This window comes from Emys orbicularis, chromosome 11 (genome assembly GCF_028017835.1).
Source record: "Emys orbicularis isolate rEmyOrb1 chromosome 11, rEmyOrb1.hap1, whole genome shotgun sequence".
In the NCBI taxonomy this organism is placed as follows: domain Eukaryota; kingdom Metazoa; phylum Chordata; order Testudines; family Emydidae; genus Emys; species Emys orbicularis.
The window spans coordinates 80,672,847-80,698,354 of NC_088693.1; the positions used below are offsets into that span (position 1 = coordinate 80,672,847).

General features: G+C 52.4%; 1 protein-coding gene across 1 annotated transcript in view; it reads left to right on the forward strand.

The window, feature by feature from the left end:
- The first annotated feature begins 23,964 nt into the window (after nt 1-23,964).
- Nucleotides 23,965-25,508, forward strand: part of LOC135885256 (butyrophilin subfamily 1 member A1-like) — a 39,601-nt gene continuing 38,057 nt past the window's right edge. Inside the window, exon 1 of the mRNA XM_065412883.1 lies at nt 23,965-24,070. Within this exon, the coding sequence (XP_065268955.1) occupies nt 23,965-24,070 (106 nt within the window). The remainder of the gene's footprint in view (nt 24,071-25,508) is intronic.

Here is a 25,508-nt window from a genome sequence, read left to right on the forward strand (position 1 = left end):
GTGAATGCCATCTGGTCCCAGTGACTTGTTAATGTTAAGTTTATCAATTAATTCCAAAACCTCCTCTAGTGACACTTCAATCTGTGACAGTTCCTCAGATTTGTCACCTACAAAAGCCGGCTCAGGTTTGGGAATCTCCCTAACATCCTCAGCCGTGAAGACTGAAGCAAAGAATCCATTTAGTTTCTCCGCAATGACTTTATCGTCTTTAAGCACTCCTTTTGTATCTCGATCATCAAGGGGCCCAACTGGTTGTTTAGCAGGCTTCCTGCTTCTGATATACTTAAAAAACATTTTGTTATTACCTTTGGAGTTTTTGGCTAGCCGTTCTTCAAACTCCTCTTTGGCTTTTCTTATTACATTCTTGCACTTAATCTGGCAGCGTTTATGCTCCTTTCTATTTGCCTCACTAGGATTTGACTTCCACTTTTTAAAGGAAGTCTTTTTATCTCTCACTGCTTCTTTTACATGGTTGTTAAGCCACGGTGGCTCTTTTTTAGTTCTTTTACTGTGTTTCTTAATTTGGGGTATACATTGAAGTTGGGCCTCTATTATGGTGTCTTTAAAAAGCACCCATGCAGCTTGCAGGGATTTCACTTTAGTCACTGTACCTTTTAACTTCTGTTTAACTAACCCCCTCATTTTTGCATAGTTCCCCCTTTTGAAATTAAATGCCACAGTGTTGGGCTGTTGAGATGTTCTTCCCACCACAGGGATGTTGAATGCTATTGTATTATGGTCACTATTTCCAAGCGGTCCTGTTATAGTTACCTCTTGGACCAGCTCCTGCGCTCCACTCAGGACTAAATCTAGAGTTGCCTCTCCCCTTGTGGGTTCCCGTACCAGCTGCTCCATGAAGCAGTCATTTAAAGTATCGAGAAATTTTATCTCTGCATTTCGTCCTGAAGTGAAATGTTCCCAGTCAATATGGGGATAATTGAAATCCCACACTATTATTGGGTTCTTAATTTTGATAGCCTCTCTAATTTCCCTTAGCATTTCATCATCACTATCACTGTCCTGGTCAGGTGGTCTATAATAGATCCCTAATGTTATATTCTTATTAGAGCATGAAATTTCTATCCATAGAGATTCTATGGAACATGTGGATTCACTTAAGATTTTTACTTCACTTGATTCTACATCAAATGAAGATGAAAGGTAGGGTGGGGACAAGGCATACGGGGCTTTGAAGATGAAGACAAGTAGCTTATGTGGCTACAGTACAGGTGGGAGAGCCAGTGAAGGGAGCCCAAGAGAGGGGTGACATGGTCAGGGCAATTGGCTTGGGTGGGGGGACAGGGCGGGGGCGGGGACACTGGCCGGGGGCTGCTCTCTCCCCAGGCAGGTGGAGGGGCCCAGGCTCCCCGCAGCTGCCTTGGTTCCCCAGGCTGAGCTCCAGCTTCTGGCCTGGCCGGGGGGCGGGGCTTCAGGGGGGAGAGGAGGGGCAGGGGGGCACGAAGGGGGTGGAGCTTTATGCCCCCCACACACACACTCTTAGGCAGAATATGTCACCCCTGCTATAGAGTGACACTTTTTTCTACCCAGACAGATCTCTAGCAGGGGTTACACAGATTCCTTTGCCCCAATACAGCACACAGCCCCACCCTCTCTCTCTCTGAGACACACACTCACACACACACACCATGCCTCTCTACGCACACACAAACTCTCTGCCCCACCCTCTCTCTCTCTCTCTCTCTCTCTCTCTCACACCCACACAAACACACACACAAACTCCCTGCCCCACAGTAATGCAATCCTTTCCTCCCTTTGGGTCAGCCCAGTCTGTCTGGGTGCTCTGCTCTGATGCTCTCAGGCCGTGTGAGCTCAGGATGGTGGGTCCGGTTATGTGGGATCAGCTGAGTGTCAGCTCCAGGTTGTGCATTTATAAGAGTCCCCTTTGCCAGCAGCGGCTCTCCTCCAACAGCTCCCAGTTCAGTCTCGCCCGCCCTCTGTCTGTCTTGCTGAACCTGCTCCTTTTTCACTCTCAGAGCCTTCCCGGGCTGCTGCCCTCTCCTGCCCCCATATGCTCATTGCCTCAAACCCTCCCAGGATCAGAGTTAATTCATTCCCGCCAGCCAATCAGAGCTGTGCAGAATAACAGGGCGGGGGCAGAGGAGGAGGTTTCTGTCCAGCTACACAGTACACACATTGAAATTAGAAAACAAACATAAAAGGTTCTTGCCAGAAGGTTACAACATAATATGACTTTAATTGCTAGAATTCCGAATGATAACTCACAAGCAGGAACAGAGAGAACCAAAGCCGGCTGCTCTCTAAGGCAGAGGGACACAACTCACCCCACCCGCCTCTGGGTCGGCTGTCTGCTGACTGACGGCTATAGGAACAGAGCTCACCAGCCTGCCCACAGGATCGGGGACCCCCATCCCCTGTTCTTAACATAATAGCCTGCGATTCCAACACAGGCCTCAGCACATCACAACTGCCTCAATTTTGGAAGAGTTGCCAAGTGGAAAAAGGAAAACAGGAGAAAGTACCGGAAAAAAAACTATTCCTGGATATGATTCATTTTATGGCACTGTTTATTGTCACCCCATAGTTCTCTGGAGACTTAAAATCCCCACTGAGCACAGTGCCCTGGGGCCCCAATTTCCAGGCCCCCTTCTCTTCCCATGCTGTGACCAGCTGTGGCAGGTGGACCACTGAACTGGGGACAGGGCCTTCTCCATAGCAGCTGCCCAGCTGTGTAACCCCCTCCCCCCGCAACGGTCTCACAGAAGGTGCGTGGACCTAGCCATTGTCAGAGCAAACTGCACGGCAGCTCCCCACAGCGACCCCGATGGAAAGGGCCGGCCGTGTGCACTGGTGGACAGGACCCAGCACTGACATCAGGTGTCCTGGGCTCTGTTCCAGGACAGAGATGAGTTGGTTCCACAGGTGGGTTGGTTCCGTGACTTTGGGTAAGTCACTGCCTCTCCAAGCGCTCTGATATGGAGATTGGGGATACAGCCCCGAACACGGGGGGCCCTGGGCTGAGCTGGGGTCTCTGGGTGCTCTGTAATACAGTTATAATGGAGGGGAGGCAGAGGGAGGGGAGATTGGTGCTCACTCGTCTCAGCACGTGATGGGACAAGGGGAGAATCCTGAGCCGCAGACTGAGCGGGTGCTTAGTGACGTCGCAGTCCAGACACTGCGGTGATGGGCACTAGAGCCCCGTAGCTAGACAGACACGGGAGGTGTGTGCCGGGATAGCCAGGCATGTGCGTGAGAGGGATACGATACCGACATGCACCGTTGTTCCCTGTACCGCGTCCTCACTGAGACCAGCTGGAGGGACTGGCTGGAGCTGAGGAGAGGCCAAGCTGCAGGAACTGGCAGACATGAGGATGGGACATGGCTCCTTGTCCCTAACGACTCTTCCCAACTCACCCCGTGGCAGCAGGAAGTTGGCAGAAGAGAAATGGCCGGTTGCTGTTCGGGCAGCACATTTCTAGGAACAGGGAAATGAAACTAAACCTGTTACTCCTGGTTCACCCAGGTGCGAGCAGGAGAATCGGGCCAAGTGAACATGAGGGAGCTGCCAATGGCCTGTGTCATCTGACAAGTCCCAGCAGCTGCTCCGTGCAGAGCAGGGTGGCGAGGACACACCCTGACCAAGCCGGGCTGTTGTGGCTGCGGGCGGTCTCTCTCCCCAGGCCCAAGGGAGATTGGCACCTTTGGGCGGAGCTGACACAGGGCTGCTTGCTCCAGGGCACGCAGAGAGGCACCGAGCTCAGGGGAGAGCCAGGGGGTCTGGCAGCTCCCAGGGACAGCCAGAGCCTGCGGAGACACCGAGCCCAGAGACGGAGGGTAAGGACTGACCGGCCCCACCCCCACCAGCTCTTCATTCAGGCCCTGAGCCAGGACAGAGCCCCAGCCCCAGGGAGACAGATTCAGGGTCCCGTGTGTCTCTGACTCTACCCAGGATAAAGAGCAATTTGTCTCTGTGCAGCTGGGCCAGGGCTGATGGGGGATCCCACTGCTGCCTGCACGCCCCGGAGGGGAGGGATCTCTGCTCTGGGGCTGGGAGGGGGGGGACAGCTGGACTCACCAGCCCCCAGGGCCAGGGTAGGACAGCAGCTGGGCCGGGCCCCTCAGTAACGAGGGGCTGCACGTGGCTTAGGCTCAAGGCTTGTTTGGGGCCACCAGGGTTTGTCTCCCCTGGGTGAAGGGTTTGTACAGACGGGGCTTCCCCTCTAGGGAACAGAACCCCCCAAACCGTCTCATGCCTGGGGCATCTGCGCAGAGGGACTGGAAACCTCCCTCCCCTCCCCCATCACATCACCTGTGGATCCAGGCAGATCTGGGAGCTGGGAACCTCCCTCCTAACGTATGGCTCCTGCTGCCCTTTTCAGCCCCCGCCCCCTTCCCCTGTTCCCCTCTGGGCATTCGCCCTCCCAGACACTCAGCGGAGCAGAGCCGGGGCGGGGGGGGGCAGTGAGGGCAGCAGCTCTGGGACTCGCAGACCCCCCGGTAACAGTGATTGTGTAATGCGGGTCTGTTTGTGCAGAGTCACTTTCCTGCCTGGCCCCAGCCCTTCCCCCGGGGCTCCCCTCCCCTGCAGACTGCGGTGTGGGGCTGGTGCGGGCAGAGCCCAGGGCTGCCCCAGGGGCTGGGCCCCCCTTGGGCGCAATTCTAAGTTGAAGTAGAAGGTCCAGGGAGGCTCAGGGCTGGGGCTGAAGGCGTCTGTTGTGGGCTGAGAGAAGGAGGCAGCAGGATCCACTCAGTGTTGTCCTCAGGGCAGCAACAGCAGCAGCCGCGAGAAGGGGACCCTGCCCCCACCCGAGCAGGGATTGGGGTGTCCTTGGGATCCCTGGGGCTGGGCCAACGGGCTGGATTCTGATCAATCCCGGCTCCTTCCACGACAGGAAACGGGAGCCGGAGGGGACCAAATAGCCCAGATGGTGCCATGTCTCTACGCTCAGCACAGCACCGCCTGCTCCTGCCTCCTCTCGGTCCCAGCACTCCCCTTTCTGCCCAGGCCCCCCACTCTTCCCCCCAAGCAGAGCACTTCATCTCCTCTCCCCCATCATCACCCCCCGCCACCCCCTATGCCCAGCACCCACTAATGGGCAGGGTAGGGACAAGTGGTACCGGGGCCGGGTATGAATTTTTCTGGAAAATTCCATGGCAATGGGTGGAGCAAGCAGCCCCCAATCCTCCTTTTGTTCCACGGGCCTGCAGGGACCTAAATCCCTTTGGCTACCTTCAGGCACCTAAACCCCTTTGGAAATCCGGCCCATTGTGGGTAAAGCTGAGAGTAGTCAGGCTGATCTGTCTGAGTCGTCACATGTGGGGCAGGAGTTCACAAGCCCCGATTCTGTCCTGGCAGCTCGGCTGTGCTGAGAGGCCCCAGCTCCCATTGACACCTCCCATGGACGGCAGGTTCTCAGCCTCTGAAACATCAGGCCAAGAACCATCCCTGGGAGCAGGTGCTGGGGGCCTCTGCCCAAGAACCTGCCCTTGCACCTCTCCTGACGGCAGCTATCAATGTCTCCCTAGTCCCTAGCGGGGGCAGGCGCTGGTTTCTCTCTTGGGATTTGTGCTACAACTTCAGCTTAAGAAACTCTCCCTTGGTGGTGCTGAGATCCGGCCGACCCCGTTGTGAGGGACCAGGGCATAGGCAGCCTGGCCTGGGCATCACCAACGGGTGAGGTCTGCACATGAGTGACAGCAGTTGCTGGGCAAGAACGGGAGGAAAGCAAGACATGGACAGAGTCAGGCCAGGGTCGGAGGTCACAGCCAGGCCACAGCGAGGGGGCAAGTCTGAGGCTGCGATCAGAGACCGGCGATCAGGAGACAAGGCAAAGTCTAGAGTCACAGCAAGCCAAAGTCGGGGGGGTTCCCAGACAACTTCCTGGGCAAGGCCGGGGTTCAATAGGGTGCTAGGCAAATCAGAGGGCAACAGGGTGCCGCCACTCTGGCTCTCTGGGGTGGTAATTTCTGCGGCACCATCGCACCAGTGATCCCCGGCTGTGCCTCTGCAGATCCAGGCTCTAGGTCACAGGCCCTGACACACCACCGACACCTAATCTCTTTCGACTTTATTACACCAGTATAGATACGGCTGAGATGAGCTGATTGTTTCATAGCTGGTCTTTGACGTGCTCTAAAATCCACATGCTGGTTTGGGCTCTCTTGAAAGCTGCAGTGCCCTGTCAAGGTCTGCGGTAGTGTTCTTGGTCCAAATTTAAGGTTATCTGAGCAAGGGGTTCCCAAGATCCAGTCCCTCATGTTATCTGCACACTCAGGGGCACCCACCTTTACCCTCTTCCTAGGGCTCAAGGTGTAACCCTGTTAACGTAGGCACCCACCCTCACCCTTCCATGGGCTCAGGGTGTAACCTCACACTCTGCGGGTTTGCGGGGTCTTTTACCAGGGAAAGAGCCTTACACAGTAATAGCCCACTTAACCTCTCGTTATTAACAGTCACCAGAACAGATACACACACTAAGCATATACAGCTCACCACTCCCAATAGACAAACTTTTTCTGCTGGCCAGTAAGGATCTGGTCACCTGGGGACTCCAGTTTCTGCACGATATAGTCAGCAGGATGTTGAGCTCCGGCAGCTCTGATCTGGGGCTGTGTCCTGGAGTTAGGTTCCAAAGAACTTCCTTTTGGACCCCAATTTAGATAGTGATACTTGAGTCCTGCTGCGCTAGACCTTAACCAATCATTTACTAAAGTGTTACAAAATAATTCTTTGACCAATCCTACCATATTGAGAAAAAATTCTCTACCCAACCAGACCCCACCACCTTAGCTCATTTACAAACTTGCAAAATTAGTAGTTATGTAATAGACATAAACAACCAAAGGACCGAAAAGAACCATGCAGCAAAACAATAGAGAAGTAGGGACCATAAAGGCAAAACAATAGAGAAATGGAGGTTTCACACCCACAACTGTTGATAAGCGATTCCTTGCCAGACAGGATGCTCTCAAACAAGGTTTTCTTTAAACGTCTTAAGATCGGTTTCTTGATCTGATGATGGTGGGTGCTATTAGGGCAGGATCACCTCCTTAACAGCCTGATATTACCTTGTTTTAATGGAAGTTAGATAAAATGTCAGGATGTGACTTCCTGCTTTCTCCTAATATGGCTGCAGAAAAAGACCTCAGACCGTACACCCGCTCCAAAAAAGGGACAGGGACATTTCCTGCTCGCTTCTTAGATTTTTGCACAAACCTGCGGCTCTACCTTTGGCTCTGAACTGCCCCACGTGGATCTCAGCTGATCAGGATTGAGCTGAGCCAGCACCCATAGCCCCTTTGGAGAAGCAATACTGGAGTTGTTAGAAGGGGTTAAAGTTAGCTCTAATCGCCAGCTCAAGTCTGCCTGACACACTGGCTGCTGCTCTGTGGCCGACAAGTGTGTGTAGAAGCACAGCTGACATCAGTCCCAGGGTAGCTCAAGGCACCGTGTGGTACAGACCAGAGACTGTGAGTTGGAGCCAGTCCCTTGGCAACGGTCTGAGGCTGTCTGACTGCTGGGCTCCAGGAAACGGGCGTTTGTTGGAAGTTTTGCCTCAAGGGCAGAGCTTTCCTCTCAAAGAGCCGATAGTTCCCGCTGCAGACTCAGATACTTTAAATAGTGTGGTGTCGGGTTAGGGCTGGGTTAGAGTGAGTGGTGCTGTGACGTTGCACTCGATATGATTTTATGAAAATATGCTAATGAGTGTGAATATAATGTAACTGGAATATGCTTCATGCAAAAGGTCTCTCGTAAGGTATCATTACAAAGCTTATAATCTACTGAGTGTGATCATCCCATTTGTATAAATGTATCACTCTTGTATCTGAAACTAGAAATATGAACTATAACTCTGAGGGCCTATTGTAGTTATGCAAAGTGTGGGCCATTAATGGTGGTTTGGAATCTTGATGACTCGCATTAACCAGGACCATTGTGTGCAGATGGGTGTGTTTTAACTGTTAGTCTTCCTGTATATGTGTGTGCTGGCAAGTGGGCAATGAAGTCTTGCAGTGACATGTGATCATGTCACCTGAACTGGATTCCATCTTTAACCTGGTGCTTTTCCATTTAGAAGGAGGGGGTGGGAACCCAGAGAGGGACAAAGGATTCCCACCTTATGCAAAAGATATATAAGGGAGTGGAACAGAACAAAGGGGGCTGCAGTCATGAGAAATCCCCTGGCTACCACCTGAGCTGGAACAAGGACTGTACGGAGGAAAAGATTGGGCCCTGACTAGAAGGAGGCTAGTCTGTCAAAGAAGCTGATTAGAACATCTCTGAGGGTGAGATTTACCTGCATGTAGTTGTCACGGAGTGTGGGGGGACACAAGGCCCTGCACCTCCGACTTCCTGCGATTCACCATGACTCTCAGCCAGCCAGTAAAGCAGAAGGTTTATTTAGACAACAGGAATACAGTCCAAGACAGGTCTTGCAGGCACAGACAACAGGACCCCCCTCAGTTAGGTCCATCTTGGGCTCCCAGGGCGCCCCAGCCCCCTTGGGAGGTCAGAGCCCCATCTGCCTCCCAGCCATCTCACCAGCCAGCTTCTGAAACTCTGCCTTCAGCGACCCCTCCCACCGCCTTTTTCAGTTTCCCAGGCAAAGGTGTCGCCTGGCCTCTAACTCCTTCCTGGGTTCTCATGTTACATGCTCAGGTATTCTCCCTTGGTCAGTCTCCCATCCCCCAATGCAGACTATCCTAGCCACACTCCCCTGTCAGCATTTAAAGACCACAGTAAGAACAGTCCCAGTTCGTCACAGTAGTTCCCTACTGTATTAGGCGTAGACTTGTGGGAAGAAAATAGTTTTCTGAAACTCTGAAGAATCTGAAATAGAGAAACACCTATAACATACACATATCAGTACCACCTCATTCTCAGCTTGCCTTTAATCAGTCATTTTACTGTAATTTAACTAATGAATCCTAACATAATGTTAGTCCATTATCTAACAAATTAGATCCCACCACCTGAATTGTTTTTCACCCAGCAAAATTACTTATACATCAGCCAAAGAAAATCAAAAAACCAGACACAGACCACACAGATAAACAATAGAGAAATGGGGAGCAATAAATACATAAATCACCATGATTAAAGGCATGCAAACCATCTAAGAAATGACTATACAGTTATTTTAAAGATTCTTGATTAAACATGCAGTTAGCCAGGAAGACCATTAGTATTTGTGTACTTTTACCAGATTTGACCATTACTTGGGGTATGATCATTTATTGGGGTTACTTGTTTGGGTTTTTTCCCCCTGATAATTCTAATAATGTACTGCTTGTGTATAAAGCTGTTGTAAAGCACCCCTCTTTCACTACTAACAGTATTGCTGTAAAACCTTTATTTTTAAGGCACAACTCTTAACTCCTTAGTGCACAGTTCTACAGGTATTCTAAGCAAGATTCTTAGCAGAAGGTTAACAAATATTCTGTGAGAGAGAGATAAACCTTGCTAAAGGAGCTTGGTCTGAAAAAGAAAGCTTGCTCAGGTCTGTGCCTCAGTTTCCCTACTCCACAGCAACTACTCAACAATTAACATGTGATTATGGTCACATGCTGCCTGCATTTGTTCAACAATTTGTGACCAGCTTTGCACAATACTTTGGAGTACTCTCATTTATTAGGGTTACTCTTCTGGAGTGGGGGTGGTTGTGTAATTCTATCAATGTACTGCTATTGTGCCCAATGGAATGAGTCAAACAGCACTTTCAAGCTGACACCCTTATTTGTCCCAGATTTAGCATGTCCCTATCCCCACTCTTACATCACAATTGTACTGGTAGTAACCCACTTGATGAGCAAACCCCACAGGATTTTTGGGCGCTACAGGGGTCTGTAGCTTAGGAAAAAGAAGCATTGCTGCAGAATAAATGTGGAAGATACAAACAGAAGAGTAAAGTTATTTATGGACTAATAGTGATAACTACTCAAAGGAGAGCCTAAACAAAATAAGTGACATTATTAAAGATTAATACCTGAGGTAGAAAAGGAAACAGAGAGGGAAAATGAGGGATCTCACCCACTCCAGGAAGCTTGAACCCGTGAGGCTTCCCAGCTGATGATCGTAGCTCAGAGTCTTGGAACAGATGAAACCCCAGTGGAACTCAGGCAGAATTTGGGTCTATGCACTCATCAGAAATGTTACTGGAGAGTCAGTATATGGTTTTGTAGAGAAAATTGCTTGAAGGGAGGAGACTAGATTTGTTTATGGGTAAACTAGTGACTCAAGGAATTTCTTTAGGATAGACAATAGGAGCTGGTCACTCCTACCTATGGCTGGTGTTACTTCAGGGTGCTGACAATGAAATTCGTCTGCTTCAGTATTTTGGATATCAATCCAAGTTTCACTACTAGAATTGGTCTAACTGATGAGCTGGGTGTGGAGTTGCCAGAAACTTGTCAGCAGGGATATAGGTGTGTCTCACACCTCCATTTAATGCTGTATGCAAGTTTTTTCAAAGATCATTTTTTGTTCAAGCGGTGTGTGTGTGTGTGTGTGTGTGTGTGTGTGTGTCTTGCAGACTGGATACTGTGCCCTGATTCCCCAAGAAGACGGTTATTATCTGTGACTGCAGAGATCTTAACACAGCATTGAGCATAAAATGAGCTTTAACAATATGTTGTGACTACTTACATTAAAGAAATCCAGTCCACCTTGGTTTAGGAGAGAGACCACTGATTGACCAATAAGAATCGGTTGTTGCATATCCCCATAGTGCAATTTTTTTTTCTTTTCCATTGTCAGTGCAGCTTTTATTTTGGTGAGTTTTGCACACAGATGCAGAAATGTGGACTTGCGCATCCAAAAGTTCTGCAGCCACTGGTTATGAGCCCAAGCCTTCATTGTTTCAGAAGATTTTTTGCCCTTGGGAAGGATGTAAGATGACACCATATAATACACTACACTGAATATTTGTGAATCAGCTTCTACACACAAGTCCAGCACACAGGCCTTGCTGTCTTTTCACTGCAGTCCTTGATCTTGGTGACAAATCTGTAGAGAATTACTGGAACCATAAACTCCCTGAACATTAAATCTCACCAAATGAGGGTCAATCCATCCTCATCATTATATCTACTCATTATACTCCACACCCGTACATAGCCAGTATATGAACTTCATACCCTCATATCTCAATGCCTGTACTTTGACCCATCAACCTTTTACCCCCAATCGGGGATATTGCAGATTATGTATTCCTTATGCCACCTGATTTTAACCCAAACTTTGCACCCTCAATAATCTGTACAATATTCCCTGATAACCAGAAACTTCTATGCTCAAACTCTGTTCACTTTTTTTTTTTTAACATCATCTTAATAAAATTTTTAAATCTGTTGAAACTGGTCTAGGTCTAGGCGAGAGAATGTCTCAGGGCCGCCCAGGGGGGGGGCAAGTGGTGCAATTTGCCCCAGGCCCCGGGGGCCCCGCAGGGGCCGCCATGAATATGTCGGAGGCTCCCCCCGCATCCGTCTTCCCCCATCCCCCAGCGTCTCAGTGCGCCGCGTCCGGGAGCGGCCCTGGCGCGCTGCAGCTAAGCAGCTGGTATACATACCATTAAAGCATTTAATGTTTTTAACTAATGTATTTAGTGTATTTTCAAATTATTACAAAGCAAAGCAATTTTTGGGGCCCCTTCCATAAAAAAAAGTTGCAATATTATAGTAACATGTATTTGGAAATGTAAAAAAAAAAAAAAGTGAAATACATTCAAAAATTAATTTGTAATAATTTGAAAATACACTAAATACATTATTTAAAAATGTTAAATGCTTTAATGGGATGTATACATTTGCAATTACATAATGGGCTGTTGCTCGGTGATGGTGATGGTGATGGTTGGTGCCCATGTAAGGATTAGCTGACAATGCTAGTACTCTTGTTACCCGCACACTGTAGGGCACTCACCTTTAGCCTTCTGTGAGCTCAAGGCGTAACCCGGTAAATTTAGGCACCACCACACTTTCCTAACCTTCTGTGGGTTTGCGGGGTTTTTTACCACTGAAAGCTCCTTACACAGTAATATCCTTAACCTCTATTTATTAACAATTACCAAAACCTTACAGTCTTGCTGTCTAGTTGCTATAAATAATACCGTCTGTCTAGCAAATTTGTTTAGCTGTATACATATGTACTGTAGTGCATTTAAGAATAAATATTTAGCAGTAATTGTTTAAACTCTGAGAAAACATTGACTCATTTTCAAGCATACACTGTAATTGGTGCAAAGATATATTGCAGCTGCAAGAAGAAACTGAATAGATACCCAAAGCTTAGCTACAGCTTTGATGTCTGGTAACACGGCCACCCCTCTGATACTTCACTTCAACAAGTGAGCTGGAAGTGGGGGAACCATTTCTAATTACAGTACTATTTATTGTGTGTGTGTCCAGTAATTTCAAAATATATTTTATTTATTCAGATTTGGAAAAATATCTATCGGCACACAATGTATGTCCTGGCTGTCTACCCCAGAAATAAAAACATGCAATGTCATAATATAAAGGACTGTGCTGCTAGGCTTCAGTGACACTTAAACAAAAAGAAAAGGGGTCAAGAGACTTTTGTTAGTCTTGATAGGACAGTATGTAAATACGGAGCACATGCATCCTCTCTTAATAAAGAAAATACAAAACAGTGCCCCAGAAAATTTACTCCCTAAAGTTGAGGATGGTCTGGGTTTTTTTAACACCTGATTTGTTTGTTTTTTTTAACTTTAGACTTTGGTTTCATCACCTTTCTGATGATTTTATAGTTGGACTTGTGTTTAGTGTAACAGGAAATGACAGGATCTGTTAAAATTCCAAGATGTTTTGTTAATAGTTATTTAAAATGGTGCTTGGTAAGTTTTTAAAAACCGAAATTGGCTGGCTTCTCTTAAGATGTAGGTGCTAAAATTTGCCATATTATGATGGTCTCTTCATATAGTGGTAGAAAGACATAAAATATTTTTGGTGTGTTATGGCAGTGGCTCTCAACCAGGAGTGCACATACCACTGGGGGTACGCAGAGGTCTTCCAGGGGGTACAGTAACTCATTTAGATATTTACCTAGTTTTAAAACAGGCTACAGAAAGCAGTGGCAAAGTCAGTACAAAGTAAAATTTGATACATAGTGACTTGCTTATACTTATTTATATGCTATACACTGAAAAATAAGTACAATATTTATATTCCAATTGATTTACTTTAGAATTATTTGGTAAAATGTGAAAGTAAGCAATTTTTAAATAATGGTGTGCTGTGACAATTTTGTATTTTTATGTCTGATTTTGTAAGCAAGTAGTCTTTAAGTGAGGCGAAACTTGGGGGTATGTAAGACAAAGCAGACTCCTGAAAGGGATACAGTAGTCTGGAAAGGTTGAGTGCCACTGTGCTGGGTGATAGAGTTTATTTCTTTACTGAGTGTGGCATGTCTGGTCGTGGCAAGGCATAGTTCAGTTAAATCATATATCACGTATATTTTGATGCGTAGTTGAGGGACACTTCCTTTATTTCTGACACACTCCATAAAAAGTATAATGATTAAAGTTAAAAATGAACTTTAGTTTCTTCTTCGGGTATGTGTCTGTATGAATCCCACTGTAGGTGCATATGTGCCTTGTGAGTGAGGTCAGGTTTTTTTTGAACAGCATTGTCTGGGGGTGCACATGCACCCTGTATCTCCTTAGGCTCACGAGTGACGGCATAACGGGTAGAGTGGGTGAAATTTATTTCTCCCATTGCAGTTCCCAATTATCAACCATGATAGTGAGACAAAACCTTGCGAATGTCTGACCCACTGCTTTCTCTGATCTTCAAAGGCCTATTCTTAACTAGTTTGCTGGGGGGAAAAAATCTCTCTTCACCCTCCTTATCCCTTTAATTATTTTAATATGGATGATCAACCCCCCCCCCCCCGATAGAGGGGGGACAAGATGCTTCACGACAAACAGACTCTATACCTTCAGGGTTTGAAACTTGCATGACCTGTGAGAGACTCATCCCCCCGGTCAATTGGCAGAGCTGATGCCTGTTCTATCTGGGTGAGGGTCAGATCCTTAATAAGTGTTCAATTTCTAAATCCTCTTCAGGGATTCACAAATTGAGGGCCAGGCAGCTGAAACTGTACCTGCTTAAGCAATGTATGTGCATCATCTCAGACCTGGCCTGCCCCAGGCCCCATGAATCCTCGGGGCGGCCCTGGAATGTCTCACTATAAAACACTGGAAAGCTGTAAAAAAGTTGGAGGCTACTATATACTGGCATTGATCTATGTGCAGACCTCTCATGGACATCACTGGTTTTGTGAAAAAATGTAGGATAGAATGTTAAACCCTTTTTTTTTTTTTTTTTAAGAGGAAAATACTTTAGTGCACTCTTTTATACACAAAGTGTGTACTCATTTCCATGAGACCCAGAAGTGTGACAGATACTGTGGATCACATACAGCAGTGGTCGGCAACCTTTCAGAAGTGGTGTGACGAGTCCTCATTTATTCACTCTAATTTAAGGTTTCGCATGCCAGTAATACATTTTAACGTTTTTAGAAGGTCTCTTTCTATAAATCTATAATATATAACTAAACTATTGCTGTATGTAAAGTAAATAAGGTTTTTAAAATGTTTAAGAAGCTTCATTTAAAATTAAATTAAAATGCAGAGCCCCCTGTACTGGTGGCCAAGACCAAGGCAGTGTTAGTGCCTCTGAAAATCAGCTTGCGTGCCGCCTTCGGCCAGGGCCGGCTTTAGGAAGTGCGGGGCCCAATTCGAAGATTTTCTGCGGTGCCCCGGCAGGGATGACTAACAAAACAAAACAAAAAAAACCCTGTAAAAAAAACACCTTTAATTTCTTCCATGTATTATTTACTTTCCATAACTATATAAATAATAAAATTATATATTATGTACATTGCATCATATATGCTGTTGATCGGTTATTAATGAGCTCCGTTTCACATGTGTGGGTCCCCGCCACTCCCTGGGGGTGTTCTAGGGTGACCCGATGTCCCGATTTTATAGGGACAGTCCCGAGTTTTGGATCTTTTTCTTATATAGTATCCTATTACCTCCCACCCCCTGTCCCGATTTTTCACACTTGCTGTCTGGTCACCCTAGTGGTGTGCACATTGGGGGGGGAGGGATAGCTCAGTGGTTTGAGCATTGGCCTGCTAAACCCAGGGTTGTGAGCTCAATCCTTGAGGGGGCCACTTGGGGATCTGGGGCAAAATCAGTACTTGGTGCTGCTAGTGAAGGCAGGGGGCTGGACTCGATGACCTTTCAAGGTCCCTTCTAGTTCTAGGAGATGGGATATCTCCATTAAAAAAAAAAAAAAAAAATGTGTGGCTCCCAGCTGCTCCCTGCCCCCCTCATTGAAGCAGGTGTGCAGGGTTACTGCCCTGGGAACTACAGGGCACCAGTGGACATGGGGCTGGCTGGAGGCAAGGCAGGGTCTGACTGGAGGTAGGGTCTGGCTGCAGGCAGGGCAAGGAGTGCGGGGCTGACTGGAGACGGGTGTGTGGGGTGGGCTGGCTGGCTTCAGGCAGGGACGCAGGCGGGTGCGGCAGGGGTTGGCAGGGCTGGAGACAGAGGAGTGTGGGACTGGCTGGCTTCAGGCAGGGGGGTGCGGCAGGGGTTGGCTGGAGACAGGGCAGGGGGTGCAAGGCTGGTGCGGGCAGGGGGGTGTGTGGGGCTGGCTGGCTTCAGGCAGGGCCGCAGGGGGGTGCAGCAGGGGTTGGCTGGAGACAGGGTAGAGGATGCGGCAGGGGCTGGCTGTAGGCAGGGGGCAGGGCCGGCTTTAGGAAGTGCGGGGCCCAATTCGAACATTTTCGGCAGGGCCCCGACAGGGATGACTTAAAAAGAAAAAACACGTAAAAAAGACCTTTCATTTCTTCCATGTATTATTTACTTTCCATAACTATAACAAAATTATATATTACATACATTGCGTAATATATGCGGATGCATGCTAAGCCTACCTAAAGTTCTTGACACACCCCCCGGGACCCCTGCCCCATCCACTCCCCTTCCCTGTCCCCTGACTGCCCCCTGCCGCCCCATCCAACCCTTCCTCTCATTCCTGATGGCCCACTGGGACCCCTGCCCCATCCAACCACCCCTTCTCTCTGTCCCCGACTGCCCCTGGAACCCCTGCCCCTGACTGCCCCCCACCGCCCAACCCAACCCCTGCGCCTTCCTGACTGCCCCCCCAGGACCCTTGCCCCCATTCAATCCCCCTGTTCACTGCCCTCTGACCGCCCCGACCCCTATCCACCCCCCCACAACCCTCCGAACTCCCCTGCCCTCTTCCAACACCTGCTCCCTGCCCCCTTACCGCGCTGCCTGAAGCCGCTCGGCCGGGTCAGGGTCTGGGCCGGGTCCGCTCGGTCCGGGCTGGGTCCAGGGCCGGGTCCGGGTCCGGTCCGGGCCCGCTCAGCCCGGGCCTGGGTCCGGCCTGGGCCCGCTCAGCCCGGGCCTGGGTCCGCTCGGTCTGGGCCGGGTCCGCTTGGTCTGGGCCGGGGCCAGGCCGGATCCGCTTGGCCGGGTCCGGGTCTGGGCCGGAGCCACTGGGGCAGGGCCAGGCCGGAGCCTCTCGGTCCGCGCTGGCGCCGCTCGGCTGGGGCCGGCGCCGCAGGGCCCGAGCTGAGCCGGGCCAGAGCCGCTCGTCCGGGTCCACGCCTCTCGGGCCGGGTCGGCGCCACTTGGCCAGGGCCGGCACCGCGGGGCCCGAGCCGGGCCGGAGCCGCTCGGCTGGTTCTGGGTCCGGGTCCGGGCCGGAGCCGCTCAGCCGAGAACGAGACTGGCACCGCGGGGCCCGAGCCGGGCCGGGCCAGAGCCACTCGGCCGGGACCGGGCTGGGGGTGTTCGGCCAGGGCCAGGCCGAGGGGCCAGGCCGGAGGGAGCCGCGCGCTCGGCCAGGGCCGGACTGGGCCGCACTGCGCCTCCCTGGAACTCTCCTCGCGCCCCCCCCCCCCCGGCTTACCTCCTGCCTGCTGCTTGTTTCAGGCTTCCCGCGAACATCTGATTCGCGGGAAGCAGGGGAGAGGGAGGAGAAGGTGGGCGGAGCGTTCAGGGGAGGAGGGGGAAGTGGGCTGGGGGCAGGGTGGACAGCTGCGCGGGGCCCTGTAGGCGCGGGGCTCCATTCAGGGGAATCGGCCGAATCGGCCTAAAGCCGGCTGGGGGTGCAAGGCTGGCTGCAGGCAGGGCGGGGGGGGGGCAGGGCTAGTGCAGGCAGGACAGGGGGTGCAAGGCTGGTGCGGGCAGGGCAGGGGGTGCAAGGCTGGTGCGGGCGGGGGGGGGGGGGGGGCGTGAGCCTGGCTGGAAACAGGGGTGTGTGGGGTGGGCTGGCTGGCTTCAGGCAGGGACGCAGGCGGGTGCGGCAGGGGTTGGCAGGGCTGGAGACAGAGGAGTGTGGGACTGGCTGGCTTCAGGCAGGGGGGTGCAGCAGGGGTTGGCTGCAGGCAGGGCAGGGGGTGCAAGGCTGGTGTGGGCAGGGCAGGGGGTGCAAGGCTGGTGCGGGCAGGGGGTGTGTGTGGGGCTGGCTGACTTCAGGCAGGGCCGCAGGGGGGTGCAGCAGGGGTTGGCTGGAGACAGGGTAAAGGATGCGGCAGGGGCTGTCTGTAGGCAGGGCGGGGGGGGCAGGGCTGTCTGTAGGCAGGGCGGGGGGGCAGGGCTGGTGAGGGCAGGGGGTGCAGGGCTGGAGGTAGGGCAGGGGGTGCAGCAGGGGCTGGCTGTGGGCAGGGGGTGCAGGGCTGGCTGGAGACAGGGGCTGGCTGCGGGCAGGGCAGGGGGTGCAGGGCTGGTTGCGGGCAGGGGTGCAGCAGAGGCAGCTGGAGCCCCAGCCCTTTAAATAGCCCCCGAGCCCACCACTATCCCAGGGTTCTGGGGGCTATTTAAAGGGCCTGGGGCTCCCCTGCTTCTACCACCCCGGCCCTTTAAATAGCCGCGGGAGCCCTGGGGAAGCGGTGGGGCTCCAGTGGCTAGTTAAAGGGCTGGGGCGGTAGAGGCAGCGGGAGCCCCGCACTTTTTAAATAGCCCCCAGAGCCCTGCAGCACTACCCCAGGGCTCCAGCCGTGGGGCTCTGGGGGCTATTTAAAGGGCCTGGGGCTCCCCTGCTTCTACCACCCCGGCCCTTTAAATAGCCGTGGGAGCCCAGGGGAAGCAGGGGGGCTCCGGCGGCTATTTAAAGGGCCGGGGTGGTAGAGGCAGTGGGAGCCCCGCACTTTTTAAATAGCCCCCAGAGCCCCACAGCCCCACCCCAGGGCTCCAGCCGTGGGGCTCTGGTGGCAATTAAAAGGGCCTGGGCCCTTTAAATTGCCCCTTGGGGAAGCCGGGCCACCCCGGTACGGTGCACCGGCTCTTGCCGGAACGCCGTACCGGGGCTTGGGCACCGGGCCCTCTTAGGGGTGGGGCCCGATTCAGGGGAATTGGTTGAATTGGCCTAAAGCCGGCCCTGCCTTCGGCACGCCTGCCATAGGTTGCCTACCCCTTAGATACAGTATCTAAACTGTGCTTAGTGCAGTTTGTGAAGGAAAGAGGGTAAAGGTGCTTTAAGGTTCCAGTTATGTCTCCTGCGTCTCACTGCTGATTAGCTGCAGACCCAGTGCTCAGAATTAAGGAATGTTCTCAGGGCTACATAACTCTATACTAGTTTTCAATGGCCTGCTAAATGCTTCAGACATGCCACCTTTTCACTTCGCTATCTCCTGAATAGCAGGGCCGCCCAGAGGGTTCAGGGGGCCTGGGGCAAAGCAATTTCGGGGGCCCCTTCCATAAATAAAAGTTGCAATACTATAGTAACATGTATTTGGAAATGTAAAAAATAACCAGTGAATTACATTCAAAAATTAATTTGTAATAATTTGAAAATACACTAAATACATTATTTGAAAACATTAAATGCTTTAATGGTATGTATACATTTGCAATTACATAATGGGCTGTTGCTGGATGATGCTGATGGTTGGTACCAATGGGCTGTCGCTGCCTGGGGTGGTGCTGCTGTTGCCCAGGGCTGCGGGGGGAGCTGGGCTCTGGGTTGGAGGGTGACCGGCTCACAGGGGCTGGGCTCAGGGCTGTGGGGAGATGGGGTCGGGGGGTGTCCGGCTCAGAGGGGCTGGACTCAGAGATGGGGGTCATGGCTGTGGTGGGATGGGGTCAGGGGGTTGTCCGGCTCAGAGGGGCTGGGCTCCGAGCTGGGGGTTTGGGCTGTGGAGGGGATGGATGGGGTCTGGAGGTGTCCGGCTCAGAGGGGCTGGGCTGGAAGCTGGGGGGCTGGGCTGTGGGGGGGAAGGGGTCAGGGGGGCTCGGCTCAGAGGGGCTGGGCTCGGAGCTGGGGGTCATGGCTGTGGGGGGATGGGGTCAAGGGGTTGTCCAGCCCCTCCCTTACCATGCCGCTTACCCCCTCTCCCGGAGCCTCAGCGTGCTGCATCCAGGATGCCGGGGGATGGGATGGGGGAAGACGGAAGCGGGGGGAGTCTCCGACATACTCGGGGCCTGGGGCAAATTGCCCCACTTGTCCCCCCCTCTGGGCGGCCCTGCTGAATAGTGGTGACTGGAAACGGGGGGGGGAGTGTAGCAGATGACAATTTGAGGTGAATATTCTCTTGGCCAGATTCTACTGGGTTTATGGTGCTTTGTGCTATGGACTGGAGCAAAGTGGCTGGTGAATAACCAAGAATCTGGTTAATAATTATTCTCTAAATTCAGCTTTCTTCTTTCTCTCTCTGTGAATTATCACTAATTCAAAATAGTAGTGTGCAAGTTGACTGGATAATGATAATAGCATAATCTCTTGTTATAACATTGTAAACCCTACTACCTGATTTTGATATTAAACACTTACTATACATAATACAAGAAATCCCTGATGTTAGAACCTGGCTATGCCGCTGCTGTAGGGGGCTCATCACCCAGCAGCTGGGGGCCACCATGTGGGCTCGGCAGGGCTGCTGGCCACGGGGCCAATGGGTGTGGGTGGGATCTCAGGAGTCACGTCCCAGGGATCTGCCCCACTCCCCAGCACTGCTCCAGCTCTGAGCTGTCTCCACTGCCTGGGACCTGTGGGGCCCCACCTGCCTCCCCAGGGAAAGAGCCACCTGGGATTGGTGCAGAGGCTGGGCCAGTCTCAGCCAGTCACAGGGGACGGCTGGGGGAGGGGGAGAGTGTGGGAGGCTCAGCTGGGTCCTGCCAGGCATGTGGGTCCTGAGGGAGCCTGGCCCGGGTAGGCTCTGCTCCTGCTCCAGCCTGGCTGATTGCACCCCCAAGGGGCCGGAGTTATCCTGCCCCAGGACAAGCTCTGGCTGCGCTGCCGGCTGAGCCTGGCAGACACAGTCACCTCCCATCAGGGCCGGGTATTGTGGCTGGGGGTTAGGGTGTGGGAGAGTAGGTCTCTAGTGGGTCTGGGGGGGTGCTGTGCAGTGGGGGGTGGGGAGATCTGTGTGTGTTGGGGCGCTGGAAAGTGTGCGGGGGTCTGGGCGGGGCACTGTGCAGTTGTGGCAGTGGGGCGGTGGGGGGCACTGGGCAGTGAGGGAATCTGTGGGGGGGCTCTGGGCGGGGAGGTGCAGGGCACTGTGCAGTTGTGGGAGGGCTGTGGGGGGTCTACAGCTAGGGGGCACTGGGCAGTGAGAGGATCTGGGGGGGTTCGGAGTGGTCTGTGGGAGGGCACTGGGCATGGGGGTTTGTGGGGGTCTTTTCACGGATTCACACACAAAAAAGTGAAACAGCGCGCCTCAATCGTCCAATAGATCAATTTGTCACATTAGCCAGGAGGAAGCAGATCGATCAAAGGGGCCACTCTGGTATCACCTTGGGGTCATGGGCCCGCCCTGAAGGGGAAGAAGCATGATGGGAGCGCAGGGCCGGGCTGGCCAGTGTGCGTCTGGCAGCTCCCGGTTTGTAAACAGTGCCCTTGTACTGGGCTGGGTGGAGCGGTGTTGTCCCTGCCGTGCCATGACCCATCTCCCATTGCCCCCGGCCAGCCCGTCGCTCTGAGGACTCTGCCCTCCTGCCCCATGTCCCCATTTCCCCCCTGGAGGCCCACAAATATGTTTAGCACCAGGCCCACAAAAAGTTAATCCAGCCCTTTTTGGGGTGCAGGCTCTGGGATGGAGTTCGGGTGCAGGAGGGTTGCAGGCTATGGGGAGTTTGAGTGAGGGGTGCAGGCTCTGACCTGGGGCATGGGATTGGGGTACAGGAGGGGATGCAGACATGTGGGCTCTGGGAGGGAGTTAGCAACTCAGCACGTTATATAAGAGAAATGAGCTGCAGTGATTTCATATAGACATAGAAACTGATAGAAGACACTTTTACATATTCAAAATGTGAGAGGCAGAGTTGGAGGGAGTGTCTGTACAATATTTCACCACATTCAGTCTCCTGGCTGGAGCAGTAACGTAGCCGTGTACAGGGCCGCCCAGAGGATTCAGGGGGCCTGGGGCAAAGCAATTTTGGGGGCCCCTTCCATAAATAAAAGTTGCAATACTATAGTAACATGTATTTGGAAATGTAAAAAATAACCAGAGAAATACATTCAAAAATTAATTTGTAATAATTTGAAAATACACTAAATACATTATTTAAAAACATTAAATGCTTTAATGGTATGTATACATTTGCAATTACATAATGGGCTGTTGCTGGGTGATGGTGATGGTTGGGATGGGGTCTGGGGGGGTGCCCGGCCTCTTACCATGCCGCTCACCCCCTCTCCTGGAGCCTCAGCGTGCTGCGTCCAGGAACGGCTCCGGACAGCATTGGAGCCACGGCGCTGCAGCGCGCCAGGGCCGCTCCCGGACGCGGCACACTGAGGCACCGGGGGAAGACGGAGGCGGGGGCAGCCTCCGACATATTCGTGGGGGCCCCTGTGGAAAATTGCCCCACTTGCCCCCCCCCCCCCGGGCGGCCCTGGCCCTGCAACACTTGTATAGGATAGAGAGGAGCTGCGGTGTTTAAGCTTTGACAGGCTAGGAATTGGAGGCCTGTGCCTTTAAGACCCCAGTCCCAGGAACCCGCCCCCTGCTCCGGGGCTGACATGCAGCGTCCTGTGAGCAGAACAAAAACAGCCTCTGCCCCCCCCCCCACCCCTAGATTAGCGAGCACAGTGGGTGGCTCATCCCACGGGGTCACTGTCCCCCCCTCCCCCTCCCTAAATGGGGGTTTTGTACCCGCACGGGGTCTGGCAGCGTCTCTCCCCCCCCCCCCTCCCAGCTTAACCCCGGCTCTCACTCCCCACCACCGATTTTTCCCCTTCAGCCCCTCTTCTGCCGCTAGCTACAGTAGCTTGAACCCCCCAGGCCAGTAAATTTCTGCCCCCTGCTCAGACCCTGACAGCCCCCCGCGGCGATTTGCCCCCTTAATCCTTTTAAACCCCCCCAAAGAGGGGGCAGCAAATCGTAGGCAGAAGTAAGGGCAGAGAGAGGGCAAGTAGGGAAACGGGAGCAGGAGCTGTTTGTGCCCCTGCACTGCGGGTGTCAGACTCTGAGAGTCCCTGGCAGAGACAGGCGCGGGTTCAAAGCTTGCTTCTGTCCGGGATTCAGCAGGGAGCAGGGCTGGATTAACTTCTTCGGGGCCCGGCGCCAAACATATTTGTGGGCCCCCGTTGGGGAAATAGGGCATGTGATGGGGGGCGGTCAGCAGAGCGAAGGGCCAGTTGGGGGCAATGAGGCACAGTGCAGCAGGAGTGGCCCCACTCAGCCCAGCACAAGGGCACTGTTTACAAACCCACAACTGCTAGACGCACACTGGCCTGCCCAGCCCTGCACTGCCAGCATGTCCCTTCCACACTGCCCCCTGCTCAGTGCCCTGCCCTTATGCCAGCGCCCCCTCACCCAGAGACTTCCTCCACAGATCCCTATGCCCAGCACCCGCTGCCTAGAGACCCCTCCCGCTGACATCCCACCACAACTACACAGCACCCTGCACACCATACCCCCTGCCCAGCTCCCCCACCCACAGATCCCCCACTGTCCAGCACCCCTTTCACAGTCCCACCATCACAGCTGTACAGCGCCCCATATTCCTGAGGGAATTCTGATCAAATTCTGTGCATAATATTTTAACATTCTGATTTTTGTTTTTTATAATAAATAAATGTGGAAGCTCCACCATGGCAGTGGGGAGCACAGGCCACTGGCTGCATGGAGGTGGGAGATCACCCTGCAGCCTTCCCCACCCCCCTGGGACAGGGACTTGGCAGTGAGACTGAACCTGACCCTGACACAGCACAAGGGCCAGGCCTGCCACAGAAACACCCTGGGGCCCTGCCCCTTTTGTGACAGGCTCACCAGATGTGGGCAGGGAGGCTCAGCCCAGCAGCAGGATCCAAGTGCAGAGGGACTTAGTGTGGGGGATCCAGATGGGGGTAAGAGGGTTCTGTGGGGGGGGGGTAAGAGGGCTCTGTGGGGGGCAGTCAGGGTGCAGGCAGCTCAGTGGGGGATCTGGATGCACAGGGAGGTGCCAGGTGCAGGGGCAATGGGAGTCTGCAGGGGGGGACCAAGTGAAAGTGGTTGGAGCTCAGCGGGGGAGGGGAGGAGTCTGGGACAGGTGAGGTCAGGCAATGGAGCCCCTTTTTCCCCACAGCAATCAGTGGCCATTCATAGCACACTGGCTTGTTTTCCTTAATACGTCCCATTCTGCAGTAGTGCCTAAATGCCCCAAGCGAGATGGGGGCCCCGTTGTGCCAGGCCCTGGACACACCAATAGTCAGGGACTGTCCCTGCCCTGGAGAGTTTCTTACAGTCTAATAGACCAGAGAGCTCTACAGATGCAGCCATGGTGTGAGTGTGGTACGGACCGGCCGCTGGCACAGGGACATCTGACCCTGCTCAGAGCCAGGGCAGACAAGGGCTGTGGGGGAAATCCCTTCCCTTCTGGTGTATGTTGGGCAGCAGTGGGGTTTGTTTCCTCCTCCCCACTGCCCCGTGGTGCTGTCACTGCATCCCACTCACTCACTCACCGTCTGGTTTGTTATTTCTCCTGTTCCCCAGACCCAGCTACGATGACGGGGAAGGTTCCCGTGTTCTCCCCCGGCTCCACAGTGAGCTCCGCTCTGCCCGGCTATGTCGCTCTCTGCCTCGCTCTAGAGGTTCACAGGCTGGCATCAGGTAGGAGCTCCGGCCTCCTCGCTGGGTTTGCTGCTGTTCTATTGCTGTTCACTAACATCCATCTTATATCACTGCCATGTCTTATAAACCACATCTGCGCAACCTGCCAACAACCAGCAACGTGGAGAAACCACAGGGCACATCTGGGTCCCCAGTAACCGTGTTTGCTGCCTAAACACAGTCTTGTTGTCAGGCCTAGCTACACACATGCTGCTGCTCTGACTAGAAGCTTCTAAGACATAGAACATGGTGAGCATCATTACAGGGCTCACATACTATTTAAAGAGACACTGTCCAATTCCTATAGATTACATGGCTGGACCGTGTAAGTCACAGATCAGACTCTTCAGCCACAAACAAATCATGAATCCATTGCACTAGGCACATCTGGCTAGGGCCGAGAGCGAGACCTCATCTCACAATGAGGATGGAAGGATATTTACTGGCTTCTTCATTCTGTGCCCTTGGTGAAGACTTTATGTCCCACTCCACCCCCGGGGCTGCTCCCACAACTACTCAGGCATTTTGGTTGCTCCTGCTGTGGTTTCCATCCTGCTAATTTAACCAGCTCTCTCTGTTGCTGGATGCTGAGTCTCTGCCCTGAGACCCCCCCCCCACCCTTTTCTGTGTAGTTCCACAATGGCTGGTTCTCTGCCCCCAGCACTTTTCTATCTGCCGCCTTCTCCCTCTCCATTATCTGACCTGTAACTTTACCTGCATAGTGATAATGATCAGTTTTCATATCTTTACACCATCCCTACACCGGTTGGAGAGGCCTCCACACTGGAGCAGCATGAAAAGTCCTTGGTGTATCAGAGAACCAGACCCCCCAGGATCCATTATAGCCAAGGAGCTCTATTCAGAGATAATAGGGACAGTGTATAACGTTCACATGTGAACTCCGGTTACTGATATTGGAACCACATGCAGTATTTTGGGGATTACTGAATTAACATTATGAATGTTCTGTGTATTTTTTGTACCCCTTGATAAATAGCATCTATATGTGCTATATGTAGCTTTGTGGGCTCAGGACTGTAATCTACTCCATCGGGGAGGATGTGACGCTTTGTAACTCGGGGGAACACCCAGCACCCCATGTTCATCCTTGTAAAATGATTGTGTGGTGTCCAATGCAAAGTTTGTCATGTCGGATGTCTTCGGAAAGCTCAAGATGCACTGAGCATCGTTGTTACAGTAATGTTATAGTAATTGTAGTTACAAGTAACATTATAGTAGTGTTATAGGTTATAATTTCATGTATGTTGTTATGAGGCTGAAAATGTATCCTCATGGCTTAAAATGAGCCCAGGCAAAACTCTCCAGGAGCAGAGAGGCAGTTCACACCTCATCAGGGCAGGTATGGGACAAACCCAGTCCAGCCTCACAGGAACAAAGGACGCTGGCCTAGGCAACAACAAAGGATCTGTTGGACTCT